This window comes from Euprymna scolopes, chromosome 19 (assembly GCF_053919585.1).
Source record: "Euprymna scolopes isolate OS-2025 chromosome 19, ASM5391958v1, whole genome shotgun sequence".
Taxonomy (NCBI): Eukaryota; Metazoa; Mollusca; class Cephalopoda; order Sepiida; family Sepiolidae; genus Euprymna; species Euprymna scolopes.
In genome coordinates, this window is record NC_136500.1 from 45756574 (window position 1) to 45781539 (window position 24966).

Below are 24966 nucleotides of genomic sequence, written 5' to 3' on the forward strand. Positions count from 1 at the left end.
GCTATTATTTCAGATCATTTGAAACCATAGCAGTAAGTTTTAGTCTCCCCTTTATCTAAGCCAGAGGTTTTTTAATTCATATACAAAACTAGGAACACAAATGACTAACCCTTATACACTGTGAAATTTGTTGGGTGGAATGAAATCCAATACTGCTCAATTATACTATGAAAGCAAAATTTCTGTAAAATCCAAACATAATAAATGACACTGGAATAGTTAGTGCTAAAAATAATTGCCAACACTCGCACACTAATGCCTACCGCTTAGTGATATCTTTTAAAATATAATAAATCTTTTCACTCAATTCTTTCAGTAATGTTTAGTTTCACTTAAAAGATGGATTTAGATTTTAAAAAAACAAAAAAGAATTCTGTATATTTCAATTTTTTTATATTAGAAATGCAGCCATGTTGAACTTCCAGCTAATTTACATAGTGTGTTTGTAAACAGGTATATAAATTCCATGTCAAAATAATTGGTCACTTGTAGCTGAAAATAGTAAGTTCCCTTACTTCTATAATAATATACTTATGGATAATATAAAAAAAAAAATAATATACTTATGGATAATAATAAAAAAATTATATAATATAATTTAGCAATTGTAGTTATGGAAGAAAAAAATTTTTTAATTTTTCTTCAAAGTTTTCAGACATTAAGGGGATCCCTACTTGAACTCTATATGAGATACTTAGATATTAAAATATTCCATTAAATCTCCCTTTCTTTATCTCCTCAACACTGGATTAGTAAAGAAGTTGAGAACAATTTTCCTTTCTCCAGTCGACCATTTTAATACAGTATAGTATATTTTTTTTCTTGTTCTCTTAATCTTACTGAATTCCAGGACGAATTCATGTAGTCTAGTTGAGTATCTGGCTTCCTGCTGTAACTGGAAGTAATATTTGTGAGACTGTGCGTGATTCCTCATAAAAGTTAGTGTAGGTTGGCTATAGCAAGGAGATCTTATTTGTGTTGCAAATGAATATGATTTTGAATATTTGGTCAGGGTTTACTTCCAGGGAAAAGTATCCTCATGCCAGGTTATTCTGACAAACTCCTGTACAGATATCTTTTAGGGACTGAAGGATAGTGTCTAATAAGCATTCAAATTTTCCCCTGAACAGCTATGTCATAGTTTATGAGTTTTCAAATGAAATTAAAGAACAAGTAGTAATTGTAACCCAATGATGCATGGGTACGTCAATTGTGGAATTATTTTAGAACTTGTATACTTAATGATGAATGTCATATTTTTGTATCTTTCCAAAATCCTAACGATAGAGTTGATTTTATACCTGCAGTATTCATTGTTCTCTTTAGAAAGTCAAATAAGAGATATCCCAGGCAGATTTTTGATTTAAATACAAAAATGACCTTTTGTTCTTTTAATCAGCTAAAAAAAATTTTTATTTTTTCCCTTTTTGACTGGAAGCATGGTAGCATATTTTTGCATATTTATTATGTGTGCCATATGATGATAGCAACCTTCTGTCCTATGAGACGTTCTGCATCTAGTCTGGTACACTGCAGCATCTGCTGTGGCTATAAAGTCAAAGCTGGAGTTGCCTTTCCAGATGCAGGCCTATGGGGACGATAAGGAGACTTAGGTTTACCTAGTTACTAGGGTCCCCCTTTGACATTGTAGATAAGTCTGACAGAAAGACAAACCAATGCAGTCGGAACCAGAGCTGCTGCAGGAAATATTACACTGCTTCACCATCCACCTATTGGGATTCCAAGCCAGATTTTTTATCAAAGTTTCCCAGGGCATGCACAAGGCAGTAGAGCTATTTGCCCATAGCTGGTGAAAATTTGACAATATTTCCAATTTTGATTAAAAACAACAGCAATCCTCATGTATATTCCATATAGAATGTTAATTAAATATTAACTTGATATAATTAAAAAATTCATTTCGAGTAGATGAATTATTATTTGTCTGATTAACGACTGTTTCAATGAATATGATTGGCTGATTAAATGTGTACTTCTGAATGAAAGAAGTCTGATTCGTTTTATCTTTATTTGTTAGAATCATTTAATCAAACTAATGCCTATTCTAGATTTCTTGTTCATATAACAAACTTTGACCCATTGGGTTCGGGGGTTGTTTGAATCCGTAAAAAGTGAGTTTGCAAAGTTAAATATTTAAAAAAATAATAATAATAATAATAATAATAATAAAATAAAAACAATCCAAAATTGGTTGCTTTATTTTTCTAAATGTTTCATTTGAGGATTGGTTATTTGTTTTGTTTTTTGGCCTACTGTTCTCATCTTAAGTGTTATTTTCACTTAACATTCTAGTCGATGTAACCTCAGACCTTCTTTAGGCATATTTTGTCAAACTCTGAAATCTGCACGAAATTAAAAACAGAACCCTTTATTTAATTCATGAGGGTAGTATGCTATCATTCTGTCATCCATGGATAGAGGTTCTAAGTAATTCACAATTGTATTTTTAGTTGGCTACTCTAAGGATTGAACCTTCAAATTTCAGAAGAATCTCCCTTTTACAACTGAATTTTTCAGGTACTTTAACCACTGTGCCATGGATCCTTGCAGACAATTCTAGTATGAATTTTAAGCGTCTTAAATCTATTTTATTTCTAGATGTAAATATCACTCAAATGACACTGGTAGTCCAAAGAATCCAAATAGTACGAACAGCCTCTTTCTGTTTTTTATATAATCCTCACTCTCTTTCTCTATACAGCTAAAAGTTGAATAGTATAGTACCTTTAGTGATATTATCTTTTTTTATATATATATAATGGACTGTTCCAATCTTTTTATTTTTCTTTATTATTCATCTGGTACACGGAAGCGAGAGTAATAGATACTATGTTAAATAAGAGACGGATGGAGGGGAGTCAACCACATAATGTGAGAATGATGGATAGAAACATACTGTGGATATTGTTATATATTTTCTTGTTTTTTCAAGTTTGAAATAAAAATGGCTTGATAACTTTAAATATAACTATTAAATGAAATTAAGGTCTCCTCTTTGAGACTTGTCATTTTATCGGCATCCCCCCCCCCACATCTACCTTCTCTTTTCCTCTCCCTCTCCTCCTAAATAAGCTGGAAGCTCTTCTTTTGGGGAGAAGAGGAGGAAGCTGGCATTTTTCCACACTGTCAACATTAAGGAATTTCTACTACAAATAGGCCGCATTGTTTTCTTGTGATGTGTCATGCCTCTTCTTCCTCCTCCATTTCTTATTATTGAATGATTCCTTGTATTGATATGGGAATTTGTTTATAATTTTTTTTTTTTTTTTCTGAGTACTTAAAACTGAATATTTTTCTAGCAAAATATAAAAGCTTTACAGCTAAAAAATAATTTTTTAAATAAATTTATTTTTTTTTCATAGACAAAATGAAAGGTAACTTGTTCTATTTTGCTTATAGGCCACTTGAGAACTATTTTATCATTCGTGCATCTCATATATTGCTTATTTTTAATCAAATACTTATTTTTAGTTTTGTTAAAACTAGCAGTGGATCAATTTTGTTTTATTAATATAAAAGACATATACAAGTCTTGAAAATTTCAATAAACATAAGTGCATCTCCTAGTGAATAATTTTTTTTTTTTTTTTTTTTTTTTTTTTTTAAGAAATGGATCTGTGGATTCTAATCGAAAATCATTGGTCTAAATCTATAGACAATGTAGCAATTTACATCAACTTTAACATAAAATAATTGTGTATGTAGATATTTTGGCGCTAGTTTAATCTGCAGCATTTATCTAGGGGAGATAAGTAAAAGCTAAATTTTCGTTAATTGTCTTTAAAAACTGTTTTCATTAATAAAAATCGAAATATTGAATTTCAAGTAAAACCAATGGTATCGACTTAATTGTCATGTTGGAATGATTAAAATATCCCAAAATTACGAAAATCATTAAATCTTCGCTAATTGTCTTCAAAAACTGTTTTCATTAATAAAAATTATTAAGGCATGGAGTTTTCCACATCTACAAATTCATTCTTATCTTGAAGTGTTTTAATTTTAAATCTTCATCTATCAAAAACTCAAACAGTAGGGAACACAGCTGGAGCACTAAATGTTTTGGTTTTGATTCTAGCTGATGGCACCCAAGTTTTTTTTTTTTTAATCTTTTGAAATCAGTACTATATATTAGGCACAATATAATATTCAATAATGAATTGTTTCTGTAATAATAAATACTAAATCTACATGATTTAAAATATATTTAAGCATATTTTACAGCCGAGCAAGGCTCATCTGCTTTACCCCTCTCTTCACTAGTAAAAATAATAAAAACAAAATCCAAAAGCAGGCTTCCTTTCTGCTCTCTCTCCCTCACACTTACTTTTTTCTTCTGTTAAAATAATTATTTGCTTCATATTCTTTAAATGTATAAAACAAATGTCACTTTTTTGAAAATGTATTTATTAAAAATTTTACTTCATTGATTTTGAAAAAAAAAAAAATTTTTAATTGGTAAATCAGAAAAAAAAAAATTGTTCACTTTAGCGACATCAGATTAATCACCAAGCGTGAAAAGTGTTAACATACAAACATGAAATGCCTTAGTGTATTAATTATTATATAGATAAACTTTTTTACACAGGAATCCCACTTATCAAGGCCCGGAGGCCACTCGAGGATAAGGGTTAATGGGTATACATTAGTCAATATGATTATAGCGTAATAAACATAAGTAGTGGGAATTTTGTAAATTGGATTACTTAGGGGGACGGTTCATCAAGAACTTGTTTGCGTTGAACTTGAAGACAATCAGATTGTCATCCGCTAGAAAGCAGGCAATTGGAAGAGGGTTCCACAGGTGTGCAGTTCTAAGAAAGAAGCTTTGTTCATGAAATCTTTCTCTCCATTCATTACAACTGAGTTATCATATAAAGTTTTATCTCTTAATAATTTGTCTGGATAAATTGATGTAAAATTAGTTTGGAATGAGATATTTATAATGCTTATATCGGCATGATATTTTGAAATTTACTTGTGTTTTGTTGGTATATTTTGTTTTCTTTTTCTTTTCAGAAATCTAAAGAATTAGTTTCAATGGGCATCACGGGTCCTGAAGGTCACGAGATGTGTAGACCCGAAGAGGTAAGCGTTATCAATTACTTACCTAATCTTATAATAATTACTTACTTTATGACAGAATCATGAAATCTATATTCTTTATTGCATTTAATATTGTCAGAAATGTTGAGGCTTTTTCACTAGTTTACTTTCTATCTCCTTAATTTTTAAGTTAACATTTCCGTGTTAAGCTTGTTTTTATGTCTGAAAGATTATAAAAAAGCAAAATGTAGTAACTGTTTTGATACTAGACTTCAACTTTTCTCTCCTCAATCAGTGAAGGAAAACACTTTTAGACTGATGCAATTTTTATTTTCATACCAATTCAGTCTTTTTTTTTTTTTTTTTTTTTACTGGATTTTCCTCCATATTAAAAATCATCTTGACCCTAGTGGCGAGAAAATAAAGATTTATCAAAAATAAATGAAAAAAAAACCCTTGCCTCTTAGTGTTTTATCGAATTTCTTTTTCACTTATTTGATTGAAAAAGCTTCCCCCCACCCCACCTAAAAAAAAAAAAAATTTGATAAATGTATCAAAGAATTATTCATACATTTTTTGAACTCCTTAAAGTAAAATGACTGATGCTCGGCGTTACATAACTATATGGAAGTTCCTATTCTTCCACTCACCCTGAAAGTCATCTTCTGTGGCAGATGAACACTTTTTTTTTTTTTTTTTGATCAACATGACAGTTAGATTTAATGGAATCTTTGCTTTATGCAAAAATGTTAACAATAAGCTACAGAATGCTTAACAATATCCATCTAATTTTAGTTTTGTTGATTCTTTGGCAAAAAAGAAATGTAAAAAAAAAAAATAATAATAATAATAAAGCTATAGTCATGTCTTTTGCATAATATCTTAATAAGCAATGATTTTACCAATAGGTATCAATCTACCTGCTTATGACTTCATTCTTTATTATTCATAACTACTCATTAGTTTGTATGATTGAAAATTTCCCCAGTCATGATTTTTATTTTCATCGTCCTACTAACCCATTTGGTATAATAGTTAGATCATTTGCTAATGGGTTAGGAGACTATGGTTCAATCCTCTTTCTAGTCCTACTAAAGACTAAAAAGTGGTATTTGATCCCTCTTTGTTAAAGATTCAGCATTATAAGCTGAGGATCAAGGATAAGTGGAGCTATTCAGAGAAAATGGCGATAATGAAAATGTGCTAAAGCTGCTGTTGTATGGCATTCATCCTAGACAGGTTGAATTTACTTCCTCTAAAGGAAAAAGTGTCAAGGGAATATTAAATTCACAAGTGGTCCCTAGTTGCCTGTAATGTTTGGTGCATTTTAAGTCAGGAAGTCGATATCTTCAGGCAGCCTAATCTGGTAGCACCAGATGCCCTAACAGGTATTGCCACTCCAGGCCAAAGTGGACCTGAGAGCAATGGTAACTAAGGGCAAATCCACACTCTCCACAGCCCCCAAATTGGGCTTCACCACTGGATGTCTTTTAAAGTCATACCCAAGTGCACCCTTATAACTTGAAAAGATTGTGGAACAAATTACATTTTTAGAATTGAATATACTCTTTTTAAATTCCTCAACTCTAAGCAACTTCTTTTTTATTTTTATTTTTTTATATAATTTTTTTAATACTGGGTATTAAGTTTTAATTTCTAGATAATGCTATCAATAGTAACTAAAAGCCTACCTACAAAATTGTTCATCCTGTATCACAGTCTTCATCTTTATTATTATTATAACAATCAAGTATTAAAATGTGATAAAAATCAATACTACTCTGTATTGTTTTCCGCTTGACTCATAGAACTTGGGTAGAAAAAAATCATATCACATTTAAAATTTATCACAGAAAAAAAATTCTGAAATATGTAAATCATTTATCTTATTGATATAATTGGATAAATGAATCATCACCATGGACATTCTTATAACAGGCCATGAAATCTAACATTTGGAGTCTTACAAGTTTTACAGTTAATCAGCAGAGATTTCTTTCTAATTGCTAACAATTTACTGTCATTTCTCCTAGAAATTTGCATTCTGGCAGGTTTCTAACCATGACCATGATAAAGTACAAATTCTTAATAAATAAATAAAAAAAATCACTGGTTTAAATTTGCCTTTGTTTATTCAAAATTATCTGTCCCTTCTTTTATGTAAAACACAAGAACATTAAATCAATCTTACAAAGAAATCTTCCTTCTGTGTTTAACTACTATATCAAATATATATCAGAAAATTCACATTGCCTCCAGTAACACACCTTAGTAGCATAATTTCCTGGCCTGTTGTAGAGGTAGCCATGGTCATCACCCATTGTGATTTGTGAGTCAAGTTATAAGATAATGTTTTTGTTTTTTCTTTTCTTTTTCTATTTGTTGTCATTAAAAGTATTTTAAGATGGACCACTTAGCAATGTACAACCGTTTTCATTCATTGTTGATCGTCTTATATCTGCAGACTTCTCTTGCATGCTTAGTACTTATTACTGTGCCTATGCACTGCCTAGGAAACCACTTTATAATTAAATCTGGGAAAAAAGTCAGCTTTTAATAAAATAGATGCGTTTATATTAACTTTTGCATTTATTACCGTTTTTCAAAATGAGTATTGTATTTATTTAAAATAATTGTTCAAGTCTGTGTGTTGGTTTTTCAAGAATTTTTCAACTCAAATCCAAAAAATTTATACTTTGGCAAAATCTGTTTTTTCTTTGCATTTTAATGAATCCCATTTTTAACATAAACTCTTTTATCAACCTAATAATTAGGAAATTCAAATTTGATGGTATATTCCTGATAATTATGGATACAAATTAAGTTTAGAAAGTAAATTAATTACATCTGAGCTGGTACATCTGCCACTATTGTCTCGCTCTTAGATAGGATTAAAAAAGTGTCTCCAACCTAATAGATCTCGCACTATCAACCTAACTCTAAACCCTGTTCCATCACCGAAATGTTGCATCACAAGTAAAAGTATTTTAATAGAATGTGCTCTGACAAACTTTAAGCACTTGTACCTCGTTAATGTAAAGATCCCTGATTAATCGGACAAGCAGCAAAATCCCACCCCTACAACCTAGGATTCCTAGATGCTGAAAAGCCTTTTACTCAAAGTTTCTTCTCTTAAACTGCTAGACTTTGGAATTTCCCCAGGTTACCTGCTTCCCTGACTGTACTAACATGCAGAAGTTCAAGTGTAATGTGAACAGATATCTTGCTGCTCAACTCCCTACATAGTGTCCCTGTTGATTTGGTCTCAAATAGTAGCCCCTGATGTGTGAGGGCACTATTCGTTGTTTGGGATGAAGAAGATTTTTTTAAAAAATCTAAGGTAATACAAGAGTACATAATCAAAATTATTTACAACAATTATCACAAACATTTTTTCTATTTGACTATCTAATGAAATGTTTAGTTTTGATATCCTTTCCTGCCATTTTCTTTTTTTAGTTTTGTGATTCTAAATTACAGGATCTGTTATGGTTTTATTCACAGTGAAAATGAGTTCATGCTTAAATCTCTAATCTCAGTCATTTGGTGTTTTTCCTTAGATATTTAGTTTATATACTGACAACAGCAAAGCTATACATTTAATATTAAAATCGTTCAATCAATTAAAATCAACAAGCTTTGCAATGTTTTCATTGCAAACTGATTATTTTGTGACAAAGAGATTAATTTAAAAATCTGTCAATATTTATTTTTTATTGAGAGATTGTATCCAAGTTCTATTAATTGAGGTATATTTCACAAAAAAAAAAAAAAAAAAAAAAAATCAGAAAGACTCTTCCGCTATTATTGTGGAGAAGAATCCGCTATTTACCATATCCAACTGATAAAACAATCTGACTTCCCAGACAAAATAAAGTGGTGTCCATATCATTTTCATATCTTCTGCATATCACAATTTGCATGTTTCTTTATCACTTGTTTTGCTGCATCATTTTATGTGCACTTCTTTTTACTCTCACACAACAACATAACAACTGAATAGCAAGTAAACCTCAAGTGTATTCACTTATTTTCTTATTTACGAATGTCTTTCACAATAAACATTACCCTCATGAAGTAGAATCACCTTCATTAACACAACTGTAAAAAACATTACCAAGGAAACAATATGGAAGACTCTTTTCAAAGGACTTGTCCAACTAATGTTTCTGAAAAGAAATAAACTTTAACAAAAATGTAAAACTAACAAAAATCAAAAGCATTTGCATATCTATACGAATTAATGCGTTTTTAAAAAATTTCAGTTATCAGTCCTATATATTAAAATCAAAATATCATTATTTAAATCTGTGTAAATAAAATAAAAAAAAATATATATATATATATATAGTGATGGGACGATTCTAATATTTTTTTGATTCCGTGCCAAATTCCTGATTTTGATACAATTACCGATTCTTTATAAATCTCTAATTATTTAACTATGGAATTGTTAACCCCCCCTCCCCCCCATTTTCGTAAAAACACGTTAAATATGCAGATATTTTATTAAACGTCAAAATACACTTGTGAAGGATGATCTATCAATTTTAGCTTCACTGGTAATTTTAAATCAATAAATATTTATTATTTTATCATTATCACCAGCAATGGGAGATTTGGGTTTAAACAAAATCAAATAATAATATAAAAAAAATTTTTTAAAAAAAAAGACAATTAAAAGAATCGTTTTGCCATCGGAAAATAGGCATCAATTTTTCTGATTCCAATATCCCCGAATCTTCCGATTTTTCCAATTCTGATTAATCGTCCCAACTCTCTCTCTCTCTCTCTCTCTCTCTCTCTCTCTCACATATATATATATATATAAATAAATAAAATGTACTAGCAGGCTGCTCAGTGTTGCCCAGTCATAAGATACGCTTAAATATGATAGTATAGTAGAAAATAATCAGGATTTACTTGCTTGCTACTACCATACGATGCGGCACACGGTTGAAAAATGGAGAGAACCAACTGGAATGGACTAACTGTTAGCATCTCTCCTTCCAGTCAATAAACCAACCTCTACTTTTAAAGGGGGAAGTGATGCATGAAGACTGTACATATTTCATTCTGACAAAGAAGGATCTGGTAGTTTAGGTCAACTCTTAAGTTTTCAGAATAATGCCAAAGACGGACCTCTGCTCGTATGATGAGCAATTGGTCAAACGACTTTGACTAGTTTATTGTTCACATAGTTATTGTAAGTGAAACATTGTTCTCACTATGCATTGTCGGGCGAGGCAGGGGGCCAGGAAAGTGAACTGTTTAAACAAAAAACTTCAAATGCCTAATGAATTTAGATTATTATCCTTTTTTTTCTAATGCTATTTCAAACCAGGCCATTTCTGTTGGAGTTCATATGTCAGCCTATTAAATGAAAACATGAATATCTTCATGCTTTCATGGACATTCATAATACAAAACCTGTTTAATAGTTCAAAACAGATTAAGTTTTCATATAAAAACAGTTTTCTTTTATTCTGTCTATTGATAAACTTTGTCTTTATTACAAAAGAAAATGATTTTCCATTCTACAGCCTCCATATGTTTTTTTTTTTTTTCTATTAGTTTATATTTCATTATAAAATAATCAAAGAATCAACTCGCTTGGATTTTTTAGATTTTATTTTTATTTTTTTAATATTAATTAAATTACTGCTAAATGCGTTTTTAAAGAGCTAAGTTTTCTGGGGGAAGGGTGGGTATTCAAAATAGAAGTTTTTTTTGTTTGTTTGTTTTTTTTTATATTTTAGAAAAAAAATTTTTATTGTATGGATATTAAATAAAAATCAATAGTGTTTAAAGTACTTATGCACTTATCCAATAAAAACTAATTGAAATGTTTAAGTGGTGAAATAATTTTATCGTTACTCTAATCAGATGTTTTTGTAGGTGATCTAACAATTAAAAATAGAAATATTTATCCATGACAAAGCATTTCATATTTCGTGTACCAGAAAAAAGAAAAGAAAAAATAGAAATCCATATTGATTAAAAACTAGTGGTGCCTACTGGCATTACCTGGTAGTCTTTATTTTCAACAATAATAATTATTTATTTTTTATTTTATTTAGGTTATATTGCTTACGTTACGGTATTGTTTTGATATTAAAAAATTAAACCAAAATGTTATGATAATGTTATCTTATTCTCTACATATAAAATCCTTGGAAATAGATTCCAAAAGGTTCAATCTTAAGGATTTGCTAAGAATTTGAAAGCCAGAAATAACTTTCTATTAAACTGTTTAAATGATTTCCTTTTAATTTCAAAAGGTCATAATTTAATTCATTTATTTATTTATTTTTTTTTTTTCACAAAATATTAAAAAAATTTTACTTGTTTACTGTGAAAAGGAAATGCATTTCATGATTAAACTATATTTTTAAATAAGATATAATTTTTTTGTTTATTTCACCATTGTATTTTTGTTTTAATAAATATTAGAATAAAACATAAATTATTATAATAAAGCTTAATAAAATCAAATTAAAAAAAATGATTCAATGCGTAAATAATGTTGCCATAAAAAAAAACATCCATGTGAAAATATCTGATAATTTTTGTAATAAAAAAATAATTGAATACACTTGATAAGATTTACTTGTTCAATAACTTCAACTTTATGCACAAATCAATTTGTCTTTATTTTAAATTTCCATTTGTACACATTTTTGCATGTTGCATCTTAAGAGTGCATCTGCACTTGCACATACTATTGTGCTTATGTTTTATCTATTGCTAAGTCTTGAATATTTTCCTCAAAATTATTATCTCCTTCAAGCTATTTTCTTTTCAACATTAAGAATGTTGAACTTGACCTTTTAACCCACCAAGTTCAAACAAGTAGTCAAACTTATTTTTTTCCTTTCTAACTACATCCCTCTACTCTACAGCTTCAATATAAAAATATAAATATTCAACTTTTTTTTTTATTGAAATATTTTCTCTTTAACGTTTGCCAATTCCTGATCAATTATAATATTTTCTTTTTAAATTTAAGTATTTCTCTTCATTGACATGAGTATGTTTACTTAGCTCTTCTGCTGTGTAATCTACTTTTTAAGGATTGTTTTAATATGCATGGCATTGGAAAGAAAGCCTTGGAATTATTTTGTACAGATAATTTATTCATCTCCAGAAAAAAAAAATGTAACTATATTTTGTATGTATATGGCTAGTTAAGCCAAAACTTAGACAAAGCACATCCTCCAAGCTAATACCATTACATAATTACCTAATTAGTATTACCTGGACATATTATTACCATATTTATTATTAATAATAATATTTTTATTGCCAGATGAAGTCTGATGGGAGGGAATAAATAAACCAATTAAAGGCCAATGCATAAGATTTGAGTTTTAAAAAAAAAGTTTTTAAATCTCAATAGGCTTAGAAAACGGTTTTCTGTCTAAGAAATGCTATAAATATCTTGAAAAAATGATTATCTATTATATAAAGGGCAGTTGTCTGTTTTTTTTTTATGTCCAGATAAGAATTAAAAAAAAACTATAGAACAAAGAACCACAAAATTCATATATTTTTTATCAGTGTTGCCCTGTGTGTGTGTAGAAGAATGAGATTCATGGAGAAGACTAGAGGATTATGGAACAGGAGGGGAGAAAGATGGGAAGAGAAATGGAGGTTTTACTAGAAATATGTTACCCTTTTGCAACGTCTGGTATCCTTACTAATCAGTTGAGAATGTTTGGTCTTGTCATACAAGAGTTGCACTTTTCCGATTACTCAGCATATCTTTGAATTTTTCAACCCAAACTAGTATAGTGTCTCTAATTGCGAACAATCTCTTAAATGGATAATTTTGTGACAATTGAACTCATCAGACGACACTTCATGTTCAGCCAAACAAAAGATGACCTTCCTGGATTGTAGTTCTTACTTCATGTTAGTGCATTACCATTGTTTGAAACCTTTTTCTGTTGAAATTGAATGGCAGTAAGAATGACATACTTAGTGCCTTTGTTTATAATGGCAGGCACTGATTCTGATTCAATTGACTGAACACCAAGAAGGTGGGGGTTCTGTATATGACCTTTAATTATATCCGATGGTGAGGCCCCAGCTTGTGGGCTTTGGAGGAGTATGGAGCCACCCTTTAATTGCGATTGCCCTGGATGGTAGTACCTGTTAGGGTCCCAACTATGAGTTAAATAGAAATCAACTTGAAAAAGAAAATGTTTGATTAAAAATTTTTTCTCCAAAATGACTGGATTTGGCATTAAATAACCTGAAAAGGGTTGATAGGCCATAAAACAACCAACCAAGAAGGTGGGCTGCTATTGCATGAATCTTATTCAACTATCATGTAGATTTATCATATTCTTAACATAAGATTTTCCTTTCCACTAATCTAGATTCTTTTATGGTTCGATCTCAACCAAAGCTAAATTCTTGTTGGCATTCCATAACTTTTTTTTGACGATGCAAATATTTCTTGCCACTTCTGCAACTGATGAACTTTTATGTTTACAACTAAAGCATGCAATGTTTCAAACCTCTCATTTTTGCGGGTTGCTATCAGTTAACCAGCTGACAACAAAGGAAAGATAAGATAAACCAAGTTATATGCATGAATTATCTGCTAATATATAAAATTGTCACACATTTTAACAGTTGAACCTATATAACATTTATGTTTAAACAAAATTTTGATTATGACTGGCCAATTTTCATTTGTTTTTGCTGTACCATGTTATTTGCAATGAACCAATGTGTTTCACTACAATTTGTTCTTTCAAAATACTTAATCCATCATGTAGATTGGTAATATGTAGCTATTTTTAAATAATCACCTCTAATAGAGAAGAACTCTTATTCTTTTAGTAAGAGCATTTCTTACTTGATTTTATTCTGGATTATTGACATATTCATTTGTTTTAATAATTTATTTATTTTTTACTTGCGTCTTCGTTCATTAATTACTGAATCAAACAAAATAAAAATTATGGTTATGGAGCATAGAAATATTTACAAAACAAATTTAAATATAGTGCATCCTGAGCAACACCGGGTCAATACAAGCTCATGCTTTATATAATTAAACAACTTTAAAGACATTACAAAATAAATGATTATGGTTTTCTTTCCAAACTAATTAAGTAATTACTGTTTGGATCCGTTGTTGAAGCTATAAAATTCCGTTTCACTATTAAATGGATTAATCCTTCTAATTATTAGTTTTCACAAGTTTTAGTGGCATTATAAATCCTATTAAGGTTGCTTATACAAACTATTTTGATTGTTTAAAAGTTGATTGCTTTAAGCCATCTTATATTTTGTTTTAAGTAATTTTAATTTCCTCAGTGAAGAATTGTAGTTATTGCAATTTTATATTTGTTGCTAACAGAAAATAATGTCCATCTGAATTGTGTCTCCATTGTATATTTATGATTAAATCTAAAAATCAATTAATTTAAAACTTTTATTGAAAAAAAAAAAATTAAACAGCTACTTATTTATATTGAGACTCCAATGAAATACAGCAGTTCAAAATAAAATAACAGGAATTTTATGAATATGCTTAGCAGTGAAAAATATGTGTACACTGAATAATAAGTTACGAGTAGAATTTTGAATAAAAAATAAAATTTATCTATTTAGATCCAAACAAAAAAGCTACCTTGCCATTTTCATATTTAAAAAAAAAAAAAAAAAAAAAGATAATCTACAACAAGCTTAACTTGAATACCATTCAGAGTTCATCAACTCTGAACAGTAAACAAATTTTATTTTTATTAAATTTATTAAAATTCTAATTTTTCATAATTTTTGGTGTATACTAATATTTTTCATTGATACATATATATTCATAACTTTTCCTGTTATTTGTGGTGCTTTCAGATCAGGCTGTCTGAAGATATTGGCTTTCTGACTTCAAATGCACCAAACATCGATGCTATTGTTTTTTTTTTTTTCCTTTCCTTTTGAAAAACCCGGTCATATTCATATTTTTCTTTGGCTTTTGACTTCAATTCAAGCAAAACATTACTTTCTAATTGATGTGTTGAAGGCTTCAAAATTGATTTAGGATTTTAAATTCTCACAATATAATAAAGTCATTTTTTTTAATAGTCAATATCTTTTTACTTCGTGATTATTGAAAATTTGAAAGTGATTTTGAAGTCTCTAAATTCTTAATTATTAATACAAAGTTCTAGTTTGGATTAAGATTTTAATAAAGCAATCATGTCTCATTTGTTCTTCTAAATCCATGAACAGATTTTTCAAATATGTCCATGTCACATCCTAGAACCTAAAACCTAATGATACTGGATAAAGGTATTGAATTGTCAGAAAATAACGGATACTAAATGTACCTACCTGCCGTTGCCCGTGATGCAGTTGACTTCTTTTAAGATTTTTTTTTTTTTTTTTTTAACTTAAACAATTTCTTTGGAATAGATTAAATTTAAAATGGGTTATCTCCCTTGCTAATTATTTTAAAATGTTTCAGATTGGCAGCCATCTGGACCAGATTAGGCTTAAGCAGCCTTTGAGATTTGAAAAAAAAAATCACTCGACCTCCAGTCGAATGTGAGGGGAAATTTACTCGCCCCAAAATATTTTTACTCATCTGACTTTGTCTTTGTTTCAGTCAATAATAGTAAATAATTTTACAATTCAAGAAATTACTGTGTGTATAATCTAACAAGAAAATATTTGTTTAACTCTTGTAAATCAACTATTTTATTACTACAAACATTTCAGTAAATATTCAACAAAACGTTAAAATACAACACCAGTTTCTTTATATAGCATCATTCATATTATTTTTCCATAGAAATAAGAATCATTTGTTCGGATGCTTGACGGAACGATGCATTTTTCCCCTCTTTCAAATGTTCGTCTTTACTTTTGTAAGCATGAAGTGTATGTAGTTGTAGCGTCGAAGAATAATTTTTTACAATGAATTTCAAAATCAGAGAGCTAAATGAACGCAACATTTTGACTACATGCCCAATGTGTAAATTTTACCTCTTGTTGACCTTTAGCATCGGTCTCACAGCTAGAGATGAAAGAATTCACAAATGATGAGACATAGGTCATTCTAAGTCACCGCATATTTGAGGGTCATAAAGTGTGTGTGTGTGTCCCATTTCTTTATTTATCGAAATTTTATCGACTGGCGGGCGAGTGATTTATGATTTTTAGTCGCCCCCAAGAAATTTTCAATCGACTGTGGCGAAGTGTAAAGTCTCAAAGGCTGGGCTTAAGTAATTTTTTAAATAAATTGTAGCCATGTTGTTATAGTAACATAGACTGATTACAAATGAAAATTGGGCATTAAGCAGTAAAGTTTGATTTTCACTTGTCAACTTAAATGCTATTTGGGTTTAACTTTAAAAAATTAAGATGGTTATGTTAGATAAAATATTAATGTTTAGGATTTTGTACATGACAAAAAAAAATTCTTTTTAACAACTCTCCTACTCTTCCTCCTTCCATCACTTCCACATCTTTTCATTTTCTTCATCTTCCCAATAATTGTTTTCTTTTTGTGGTCACTTATCAATAAATGTTTACACTTTTTTATTATTATTATTTAATTACTATTTGCTTTTGTGGCTTGATTTTCTTTTTCTAATCTCTTGCTGGTCCTTCTTCCTGCATGCTACCAATTTGTTCACCAGGTGGAATCAGAAGCTACCTACCGAGCAATCACAATTGCCGATCAAGCCAGGTGCCCTCTTTATGTTGTACATGTCATGTGCAAGTCTGCTGCCCACTATGTTGCACAAGCTCGTAGAGAAGGTCTGTGTTCCATCTTAGTGTAAGACAGGCTAGAAAGTTCTCGGCACTTTTTCAGATTTTCTAAGCTCGAAATATTTCAATGGATACAAAGTAACGTTCATATTTTCATAAAAATGGCAATAAAAATCATAGCAAAAAATTTACTTACCATTTTTATAAGAAACATTTTGTGGGAGAAATCCTTTTCCTTTACGCCTTTATCAAATATAATTTTCTGAATTTAATGCCACTGTAATTCTTTTAATAGTTTATCTAATGTTTTCAATAAATTATTTTTAAAAAATCACAGTAATTAACATTTTAACAGGTAAATTCAAGTGCCTTGTGCATGCATACAACTCTACTCTCTAAATCCTACATTGGGCAACTAACTTTGGAGAAAGAAAACTAAAGAAAGATGGAATAGCTTGGAAGAGATGGGCTCTGAGGTCATGTTCAACTCCTGACATGATGAGTCGTATAACTAGATCTGGTAGATCTTAGATATTGTTTCATGGATCACAGAAGCCTAGAATGGAAATAAATATATTGGAACATAAATTAGAAATGTTTTTTATTTCATTGGTAAATAACGAAAAAAATTAATCATGAAAGCTTATGAGAAACTATTTAAAAAAAAAAAAAGGCTGAAGTGTGTGTGTGTGTGTGTGTGTGTGTGTATATATATATATATATGCGTTTTATTTTTTTATTACCGTATCTTTCTGTTAAATTGCATTATTGTTTCTTTTTAACAGAAAGATACGGTAATAAAAAATAAAACGCATATTTGCTCTACAACAGTATTCAGCACTTTCTTCAGTTTTTATTAATTACCATTTCCACTATATATATATATATATATATATATATATATATATATGACGATTAAAATACACAGAATGTTTTGCATTTGATTTCTCTGTGTTGCCATATATTTTCACAATTTATTACCCTAGCTCTATTAGCGTCTTGAACATTCTTGAAATAAATACTTCAAATTCATACATGAATTATTGTATCTCCTTATAACATTTTATGTAGGTACATGAGATGTGTGTGTGTATAATTCCAGGTTAATATTTTCCAGAGATGAAGTAACCAATGAAGTTTTAACAAGATTAATTCAAGAGTGCTCAATATGGACTTCACTTTTGTATAAGCAATATTGCCTAAAGAGGTCTCTAGTTACTTGTAACTGGCTGACGAAAACATGCTCATGAATATGTAGTGACATATTAATGCTTATGTAATACAAATTATATATATATATATATATATATATATATATATATGCTGTTATTCATAGATTTTTTTTGTTGTTGCTAACACACTTGTTGCAGCTTGTTCAGTAAGACACTTTTTCGTGTTTTTCATTCGATATTCTTTGACTGTTTTTGAAAAGGCATCACCTGACAGTTTCGCCTGTCTTTTATCTGCTGCTGCTTACTTCTAAACGGCCTTCCTTCAGTTGTGCCATCTTTATTTCTACGATAAAAGTGATTTGCAATGATTGAATCTAATAAGAAATGATATGGTTAATCTACATCTTTGATTTGAACGATTTGGTTATAGTTTAAAATAAAACCTTGGTTATTTTTTTTTTAATTAGGGGTGGGGGATAATTATATATATAAAAAAAAAAGTGGAATATTTTTAGTCTTGGAATATCTGAGCCAAGTTGATTTCTTGGTAAAGTGCCGGTTATTTTCCAGTCTTTCAACGATTTTGTTAAAGATTGTGGGCTGATTATTTTTCCCTTCATTTCATTATATTTTTTACATTTCATTTGTATTTTTTGCTAAGAATTTCTTGATTTTTATTGATTTTTCAATTTCAGGAATGTTATCTAACAGACAGCAACAATAACTGCAGCAGTTGTAGTAGTTGAAGTAGGGCTGCAAGATATATGTGCACGTATGCACGCACACACACACTCTCTCTTATTTCACCACTTGTTTCAAACACACACACACTCCACCGTCCTCTCCGCTCTCTTTGTTTCATTCTTTTTACTTATCTTCTTGTTCACAAGATGCCGGTCACATGGCATCTTTCTTCATCTCTCTTAATGTTTCCATTGGAAATCTGTTTAGTTTAATCATCTTCCTATAAATATATTTACTCATCTTTTAATTCAGCTTTTTTTATTTTTTAAAAAAGATCTCATAATTTCTGGAATCGACTTAATTTCTATATTTTATTTGCCTCTGAAACAAAGAGTAAGGACTGCATTTAGAGAGGTTGATTATAAATTCATGTCTTCCGCATGTCATAAAGATGAATCATACTAGTTTTAGGTTTCATAGGAAAAATAGAGAAAAACGAATATTCTAATCTGTTTCTCTCCAATTGTAACCAGAAGTTTTCATATTTAAGGATTTTTTGTAATTTTTTGTCCATCTTGTCAAACCGTATTCTTTTAGTAATGACATCATTAATTCTGTTCGTTTAGCAACCATTTCCATTTTTAGATTCAAATGAGAAAGTAAATCTTACCAGAACTGGCTGTTTTTTAATATAGATATTTTGAAAATTCTTCATATAACACTCTCAATACAGACGTTTGTGTGCTTTTTTGTAATTTCTTGTTGATCTTATAAAATCATATTCTTTTAGTAATGACATCATTAATTCTGTTGCTTTGGCAACCGTTTTCATTTTTATTTTCAAATGAAAAAATCTTAAAAAAATATCTTTGCAGAATTAGCTGCAGTTTTTTTTTTATGCTAGCACATCTGGCGTAGTCCTGCTCACCATCCAAAATTCAATATTACCATATATTTTTTTTTTAGTTTCTATAATTTTCAATTTAGCTATAAAATTGGATGATTTGTCGCACGAACGGTGAGATTAAAATACCAAATTCATATTCACATTTGAAGAACAACTTTCTGATATACATACTCATAATGTGTATGTGATTGACATCGGTAGGTTAACTAGTTTGCATATTTGCTTTGCAAAAATGCATCCCACTAAACGACTGTTTGTTTTTTTTTGGGGGGGGGGGGGGTTTAATATAACACCTGCTTCTGAATTTTTGAGATGAGGATTGATAATTTATATTTGGATTATTCAGACTATGGGGTGAACATAAAATTCAGTTATCCCAATAATCCAAATAACAATTATCCCAATGATCCAAACACCTACTTCCATTTAACTCTATTTTTTTTTATGTAGTTGATAAATGCTGAGCATTTTGGGTGAAAATACTCTTTCCACTCTTTTACCGCTAATTTAGTTATGGGTTTTGCGAGTCTTGGTTTCTTAAATTTTCCCTAGCAACGCTGGGATAAAAGTTCATCTAGTGAATAATAAAGTAGGAAGTCACCTTTACCCTTTTATAGCTGTCCGTTGAAAACGCTGACCCCCCCCCCCTTGATATGATTGTAAAAACTAACACAACATAATTATATGCTATTTTTTATTGGAATCTTTTGAGATGAATAATTTGTATATTAATTTAATTGCGGACAGTTATTCTCATTTTTATAGTTGTTGTTTCATCACGTTTCGGCTGACTCATCCTCTGGCCTTCTTCAAATGATTAACTGTGACACTGGGGATACAGTTATGATATTCAGCATTACTATCTCATCGTGGTTAATCATCTGAAGATGATGAGATGACCAAAATGTGGTGAAACGAAATTATGAAGATGAGGATAACAGTCTACAAACAAATGAATATACAAAATAATTAGTTAGATTTCTTGTAAATTTTTACTGAAAATTTGTTCGATCTTGGGATTGAGCTTTGTTTCCAATTGCATCCCCAGAATGATACCAGGATCAATGTAGTATCTGTTCTAATGCTTCACTTTAATTGGTCCTTAGCTAATGTAGGGGAAACCATACATACCGAGACAATTACTATTTTTTTGATAATGCCTGAGTGCCCCCTTTTTGGGGGAGCTGGTTTCCCCCCACATTAAAAATGACCTTGTATCTAATTTGCTTTCGTGGGGAAGCAAATAAATACCCTCAGAATGAGACCATAAATAAAGATATCATTGCAAAAATATGAACATTGATTTTTGATACAAACTTCATCTTGGTGGCATAATGATTTGAATGTGTGGTATCATATCAGTTGAATCTGAAGATTCTATTGTTGCCATTGGTTTCCCTGATATTTTGCTTGTCAGAATTCTTTCTGGAAAGACATCGGGTACTTATGAGAAGGACTGTGTGATGGTTGCCAACATCCTAAGTGAATGTGATTTTTGCAGAACAAACTGGATTCGAACTTGGAAAACTTAGATCATTAATCCATGTCGCTAACCACTTGACCGCCGTCATCTCCCAGGAATGTGTGGTAAATTATTGAATGGCCTCGTTAATCTGCAGAATCTTTTTTTTTTTTTTTTTTCCTCTCCATGAAAAAAAATGACTTCTCTCTCTCTCTCTCTCTCTCTCTCTCTCTCTCTCTCTCTCTCTTTTAAAAAGACTGTAACTACTACATTATTCAACCCGTACAAATTCAACAAATAAAGGATTTTTATAACTTTGGGGATTATTTTCTATATTAAATTCAGTTAACTTGAAATAAAAAAATAAATAAATAAAATGAGCAAGCTTCAGTTGACATGTAAAGGAAGAGTGGGAGAAATTTACAAAAAATAGGATAGACTGTCTTATCACATGTCCAATTTGGTCATGCATTGCTGTGTCATTGGCTTATTTACTGCATTTCCTGGAAGTCCATTTCAAGGTTCAGAGATCTTGACTTAGAAAATGGCCTTCCTCTGGTTCAATCAAAATCGGCTGTATGTGTAAAGGAAACTCCTTGTACGATGTTTTTGTAATTGCACTCCATGATTAGTCTAATTTCCTTTATGGTCCATTTCTTAGCTCATCATGATATTCAGATCTTCTGAGACTTATGAACTTTTATATTTGTTTGGTAGCAATTTTTTTTTTATAGTTTTGTTGCATGGAGCAGCACCAGATCCAGGTTTATTTTAACTGTGATCATGTCACAAGGATAGTTTGTCTCGTATGTAGAAATAGCAGTACACACATTGTATGTGTTAGATGTTTACAATAAAAAATGTTGGTCAGTATTCAATGGCCTATAACTCTGAAAACGAGTATTTCATAAACAATGTTTCTAACAAAGGAGGAAGAATTGCTGTTTTCCGGAACAGAATCTATCCAACACAATGTTGTCCAGGTTTTGACCTTCAAGTAGTATTTCTTTTTATTTTAGCTCCTTACATTAAATGGCTCCATGCCTTGTCTGGAGCGATTTTCATTAAAAAATATCCAGACCTATATATATATATATATATATATATATATATATATATATATATATATATATATATATATATATATATAAAACATAATCTCAGTTATTACATTGATTTTTTTCAAACGCTTTGTATAACAGTTATGGTTAAGATAACTGAATTTTATAAATAAGACCTTAATTAATAAAAGAAAAATGTTTAAGTTTTTTTTTGTTTTTTTTTCCAAGTCATCATAGTCCTTTTATAAACTATAATCTGTCCCAGTTGGCGTAAAAATAAAAATTAAGAGTAAATCTTAAGATCAATACTCAAGATTTTTATGATCAAATTCAAACGAATGAGGATGAGAAGTAATGTTGATGTAGATTGACAATCACATTATTCAAAAAAGAGATTAATGATGAAATGAGTCAGTGAATTGGATTACTGGCATTTCTCTTTTTAACCTACTTGTAAACTTGTTTTGTCACTTATTGATGGATGCAATATTCAAAAAAAAAAATTTTTTTCCACCCACATCTGCCATTTTTTTTTAAGTAAACAATAACTCTTTATGTTTGATATATTGTGTCGCAATCTGAATTATTTCTTTAGTTTAACTGCACCATAAAAAAGACCTGGTTATATTAATATGTTAACTAATTTCCTAATTTAAAAAAAAAAAAGAAAAAAAAGAAAAATTTATAAGTGTGAATTGATTCCATCTTCTGGTATTTAGAATGAAAACTATGTATATATGAAAAGGGTCGTTCCACAAGTAAAGCCTCTTATTTTTTATTTATTTAATTTTTAATCAGAAAGTTGAAGAGCTACAAAGACAGGAGTGGTATCATTAAAACAAGCAACCTGTTATGCTCCAGAATTTCTTAATGCACATTTGCCAGGAATTCGATGACGCATCCATGTTTTTTATACACGTTCATGACAGTGGTTACTTCCTTATTTTCACACTGTCAATATCTGCAACAGAGATAAAATTTTTAGGTCATGAATGCTTAAGTTCAGTCATAACAATGCAATTTGTAATCCTCTCTGATCCATTCAGGTGGAATAAAAAAAATAGGAGTCATTACATTTGGAACGACCCTTTTTATATATATATATATATATGATGATTGCAACGTCTTGTCAGACGAGTGCCACTCCTTCAGACACTTAAAGTCCATGAGCCCAAAAATGACTTCCATCGCCACAGGACCATTTTAATAGACAAATGCCTAAGGGAGTATCTATACACAGATGATGTTACAGAGTCTTAGCTTTGTATGACAGCTAAGTCTCTCTCTCAGTTTAAAATGTTGAGATCCAGCAACAAGCAAGAGCAAGATAGCCAGCAACAAGTTAAACTGCAGACCAGTTTAATGCGGGTACTGGTCTCCCGCTTTATGGTTTTTTAAATCAGATTTGCTTCTCCTAGAAAGGTTGCCTTCACCACGGCTTATGGGAGCCCTCTCACCCCAACACACACATACACACGGTGCTATATATATATACACACACACACACACACACACACACAGCATAATTAAATTGATACACCCGTTCATTAGATTTACTAAAGTTAAACAACAGTGAGCCCAGTAAGTACTAAATCAATGGTCATTTGAGAATATCAAGCGCTGAGTGTGGAACAGGCTCTCTGCTTATACTGACATTGTTTCCATCGTTCTGGATGTCTCCTTGTCACTGAACTCTAAAAATGCCAGTTCAGAAGAGATGGAGGTTAGTCTATTATTTAAGTCTAGCTTTACAATAAACTCCCTGTATAGACACCCTTTTACAAGGGTATCCATTTTCTATCGAGACTGGAAGCCAAAGATATACATTTTTACCTTTTTTTTTGTTTCATTTTATTTCAATCGAAGTTCTTGGAAATCAGAGGAGGGCCTTCTTGGAGTTAACACTTGATCTCGATGAGATACATGGATATTTGAATATTACGTTAAGTTCTTCTTTAGTTCTCAAACACAGAGTTAGTAAAGAAGTTGAGAACGTGTTTTCCTCTCTCCAATTGACCATTTAAATATGCTAGAGTATACGCTTTTTGCGTCTTCATTAAATTCTCCTTTACCTCTCAAATGTTGTGTTAGCAAAGAATTGAAGAACATTAATTTTCCTCTCCCCAATTGACCAGTTAACAATATTATAGCATATCTTTCTTGAGGTCTCTTGATCTTACAGGATTCTAGGACAAGAATTCATCTAGTCTTGTGGATTATCCAGCTTGTTGGTATCACTAAAAGAAATATCACTTTTATAAACGATTGTAGGGTAGCCATATCAAAGTAATCTTATTTGAGCTTCAAATACTGTTATTTTCAGTATTTAGTTGCATTCACTTGTAGTGGGGAATATCCTCATACCAGGTTGTCCTGACAAACTTCTGTACAGAGACCTTAGTTGAGGATAGTGTCTAATGGGCATTCAAGTTCTCTCCAGTAGGCACGCGTGTGTGAAGTTAGGTTGTAAGAATGTGAATAGTGAATTAATGAGATATTCTTTTGCAAAACAATGTTACACAATCATTGGGAACTGTAGTCAGAAAAAGATCTAGAAGTGAGGCTTGTTGATCTCGGAGACGGGTCAGAAACGTAACTGATAGAGAATGAGATCTAGAGAAGCTGTGTTATGCTACCAACTGTGTCTGTAAGTAAAGGAACCAAGCCAATTTCTGTGGAAACCCAACAAGCAGCAAAATCCCACCCCTACATTATAGAGATCCCTAGATGCTGTTAAGCCTTCTACTTAAATAGCTTTTTCCCTAGGACTGCTGCACTTTGGAATTCCCTCTTGGACCTCTGCTTCCCTGACTGTATTGACATGCAGACATTCAAGTGTAATGTGCCCAACTCCTTAAATAGTATCCCTGCAAATCTGGT

At 30.5% G+C, this 24966-nt stretch overlaps 1 protein-coding gene across 27 annotated transcripts in view; it reads left to right on the top strand.

The window, feature by feature from the left end:
• The window catches only part of LOC145303547 (dihydropyrimidinase-like), a 486844-nt gene that overhangs the window by 410468 nt on the left and 51410 nt on the right, over positions 1-24966 (top strand). For 18 of the 27 annotated variants that reach the window (XR_013873734.1, XR_013873736.1, XR_013873735.1 and 15 more), the window contains exon 7: positions 5041-5109. Coding sequence is in view for 24 of the 27 variants with exons in the window: in XM_080145021.1 (XP_080001147.1) it covers positions 5041-5109 (69 nt within the window). In the remaining 3 variants the exon portion in view is untranslated. Of the gene's footprint in view, positions 1-5040; positions 5110-16727; positions 16849-24966 lie in introns of all 27 variants that reach the window. The other 9 variants (XM_080145019.1, XM_080145022.1, XM_080145039.1 and 6 more) reach the window with 1 other exon arrangement.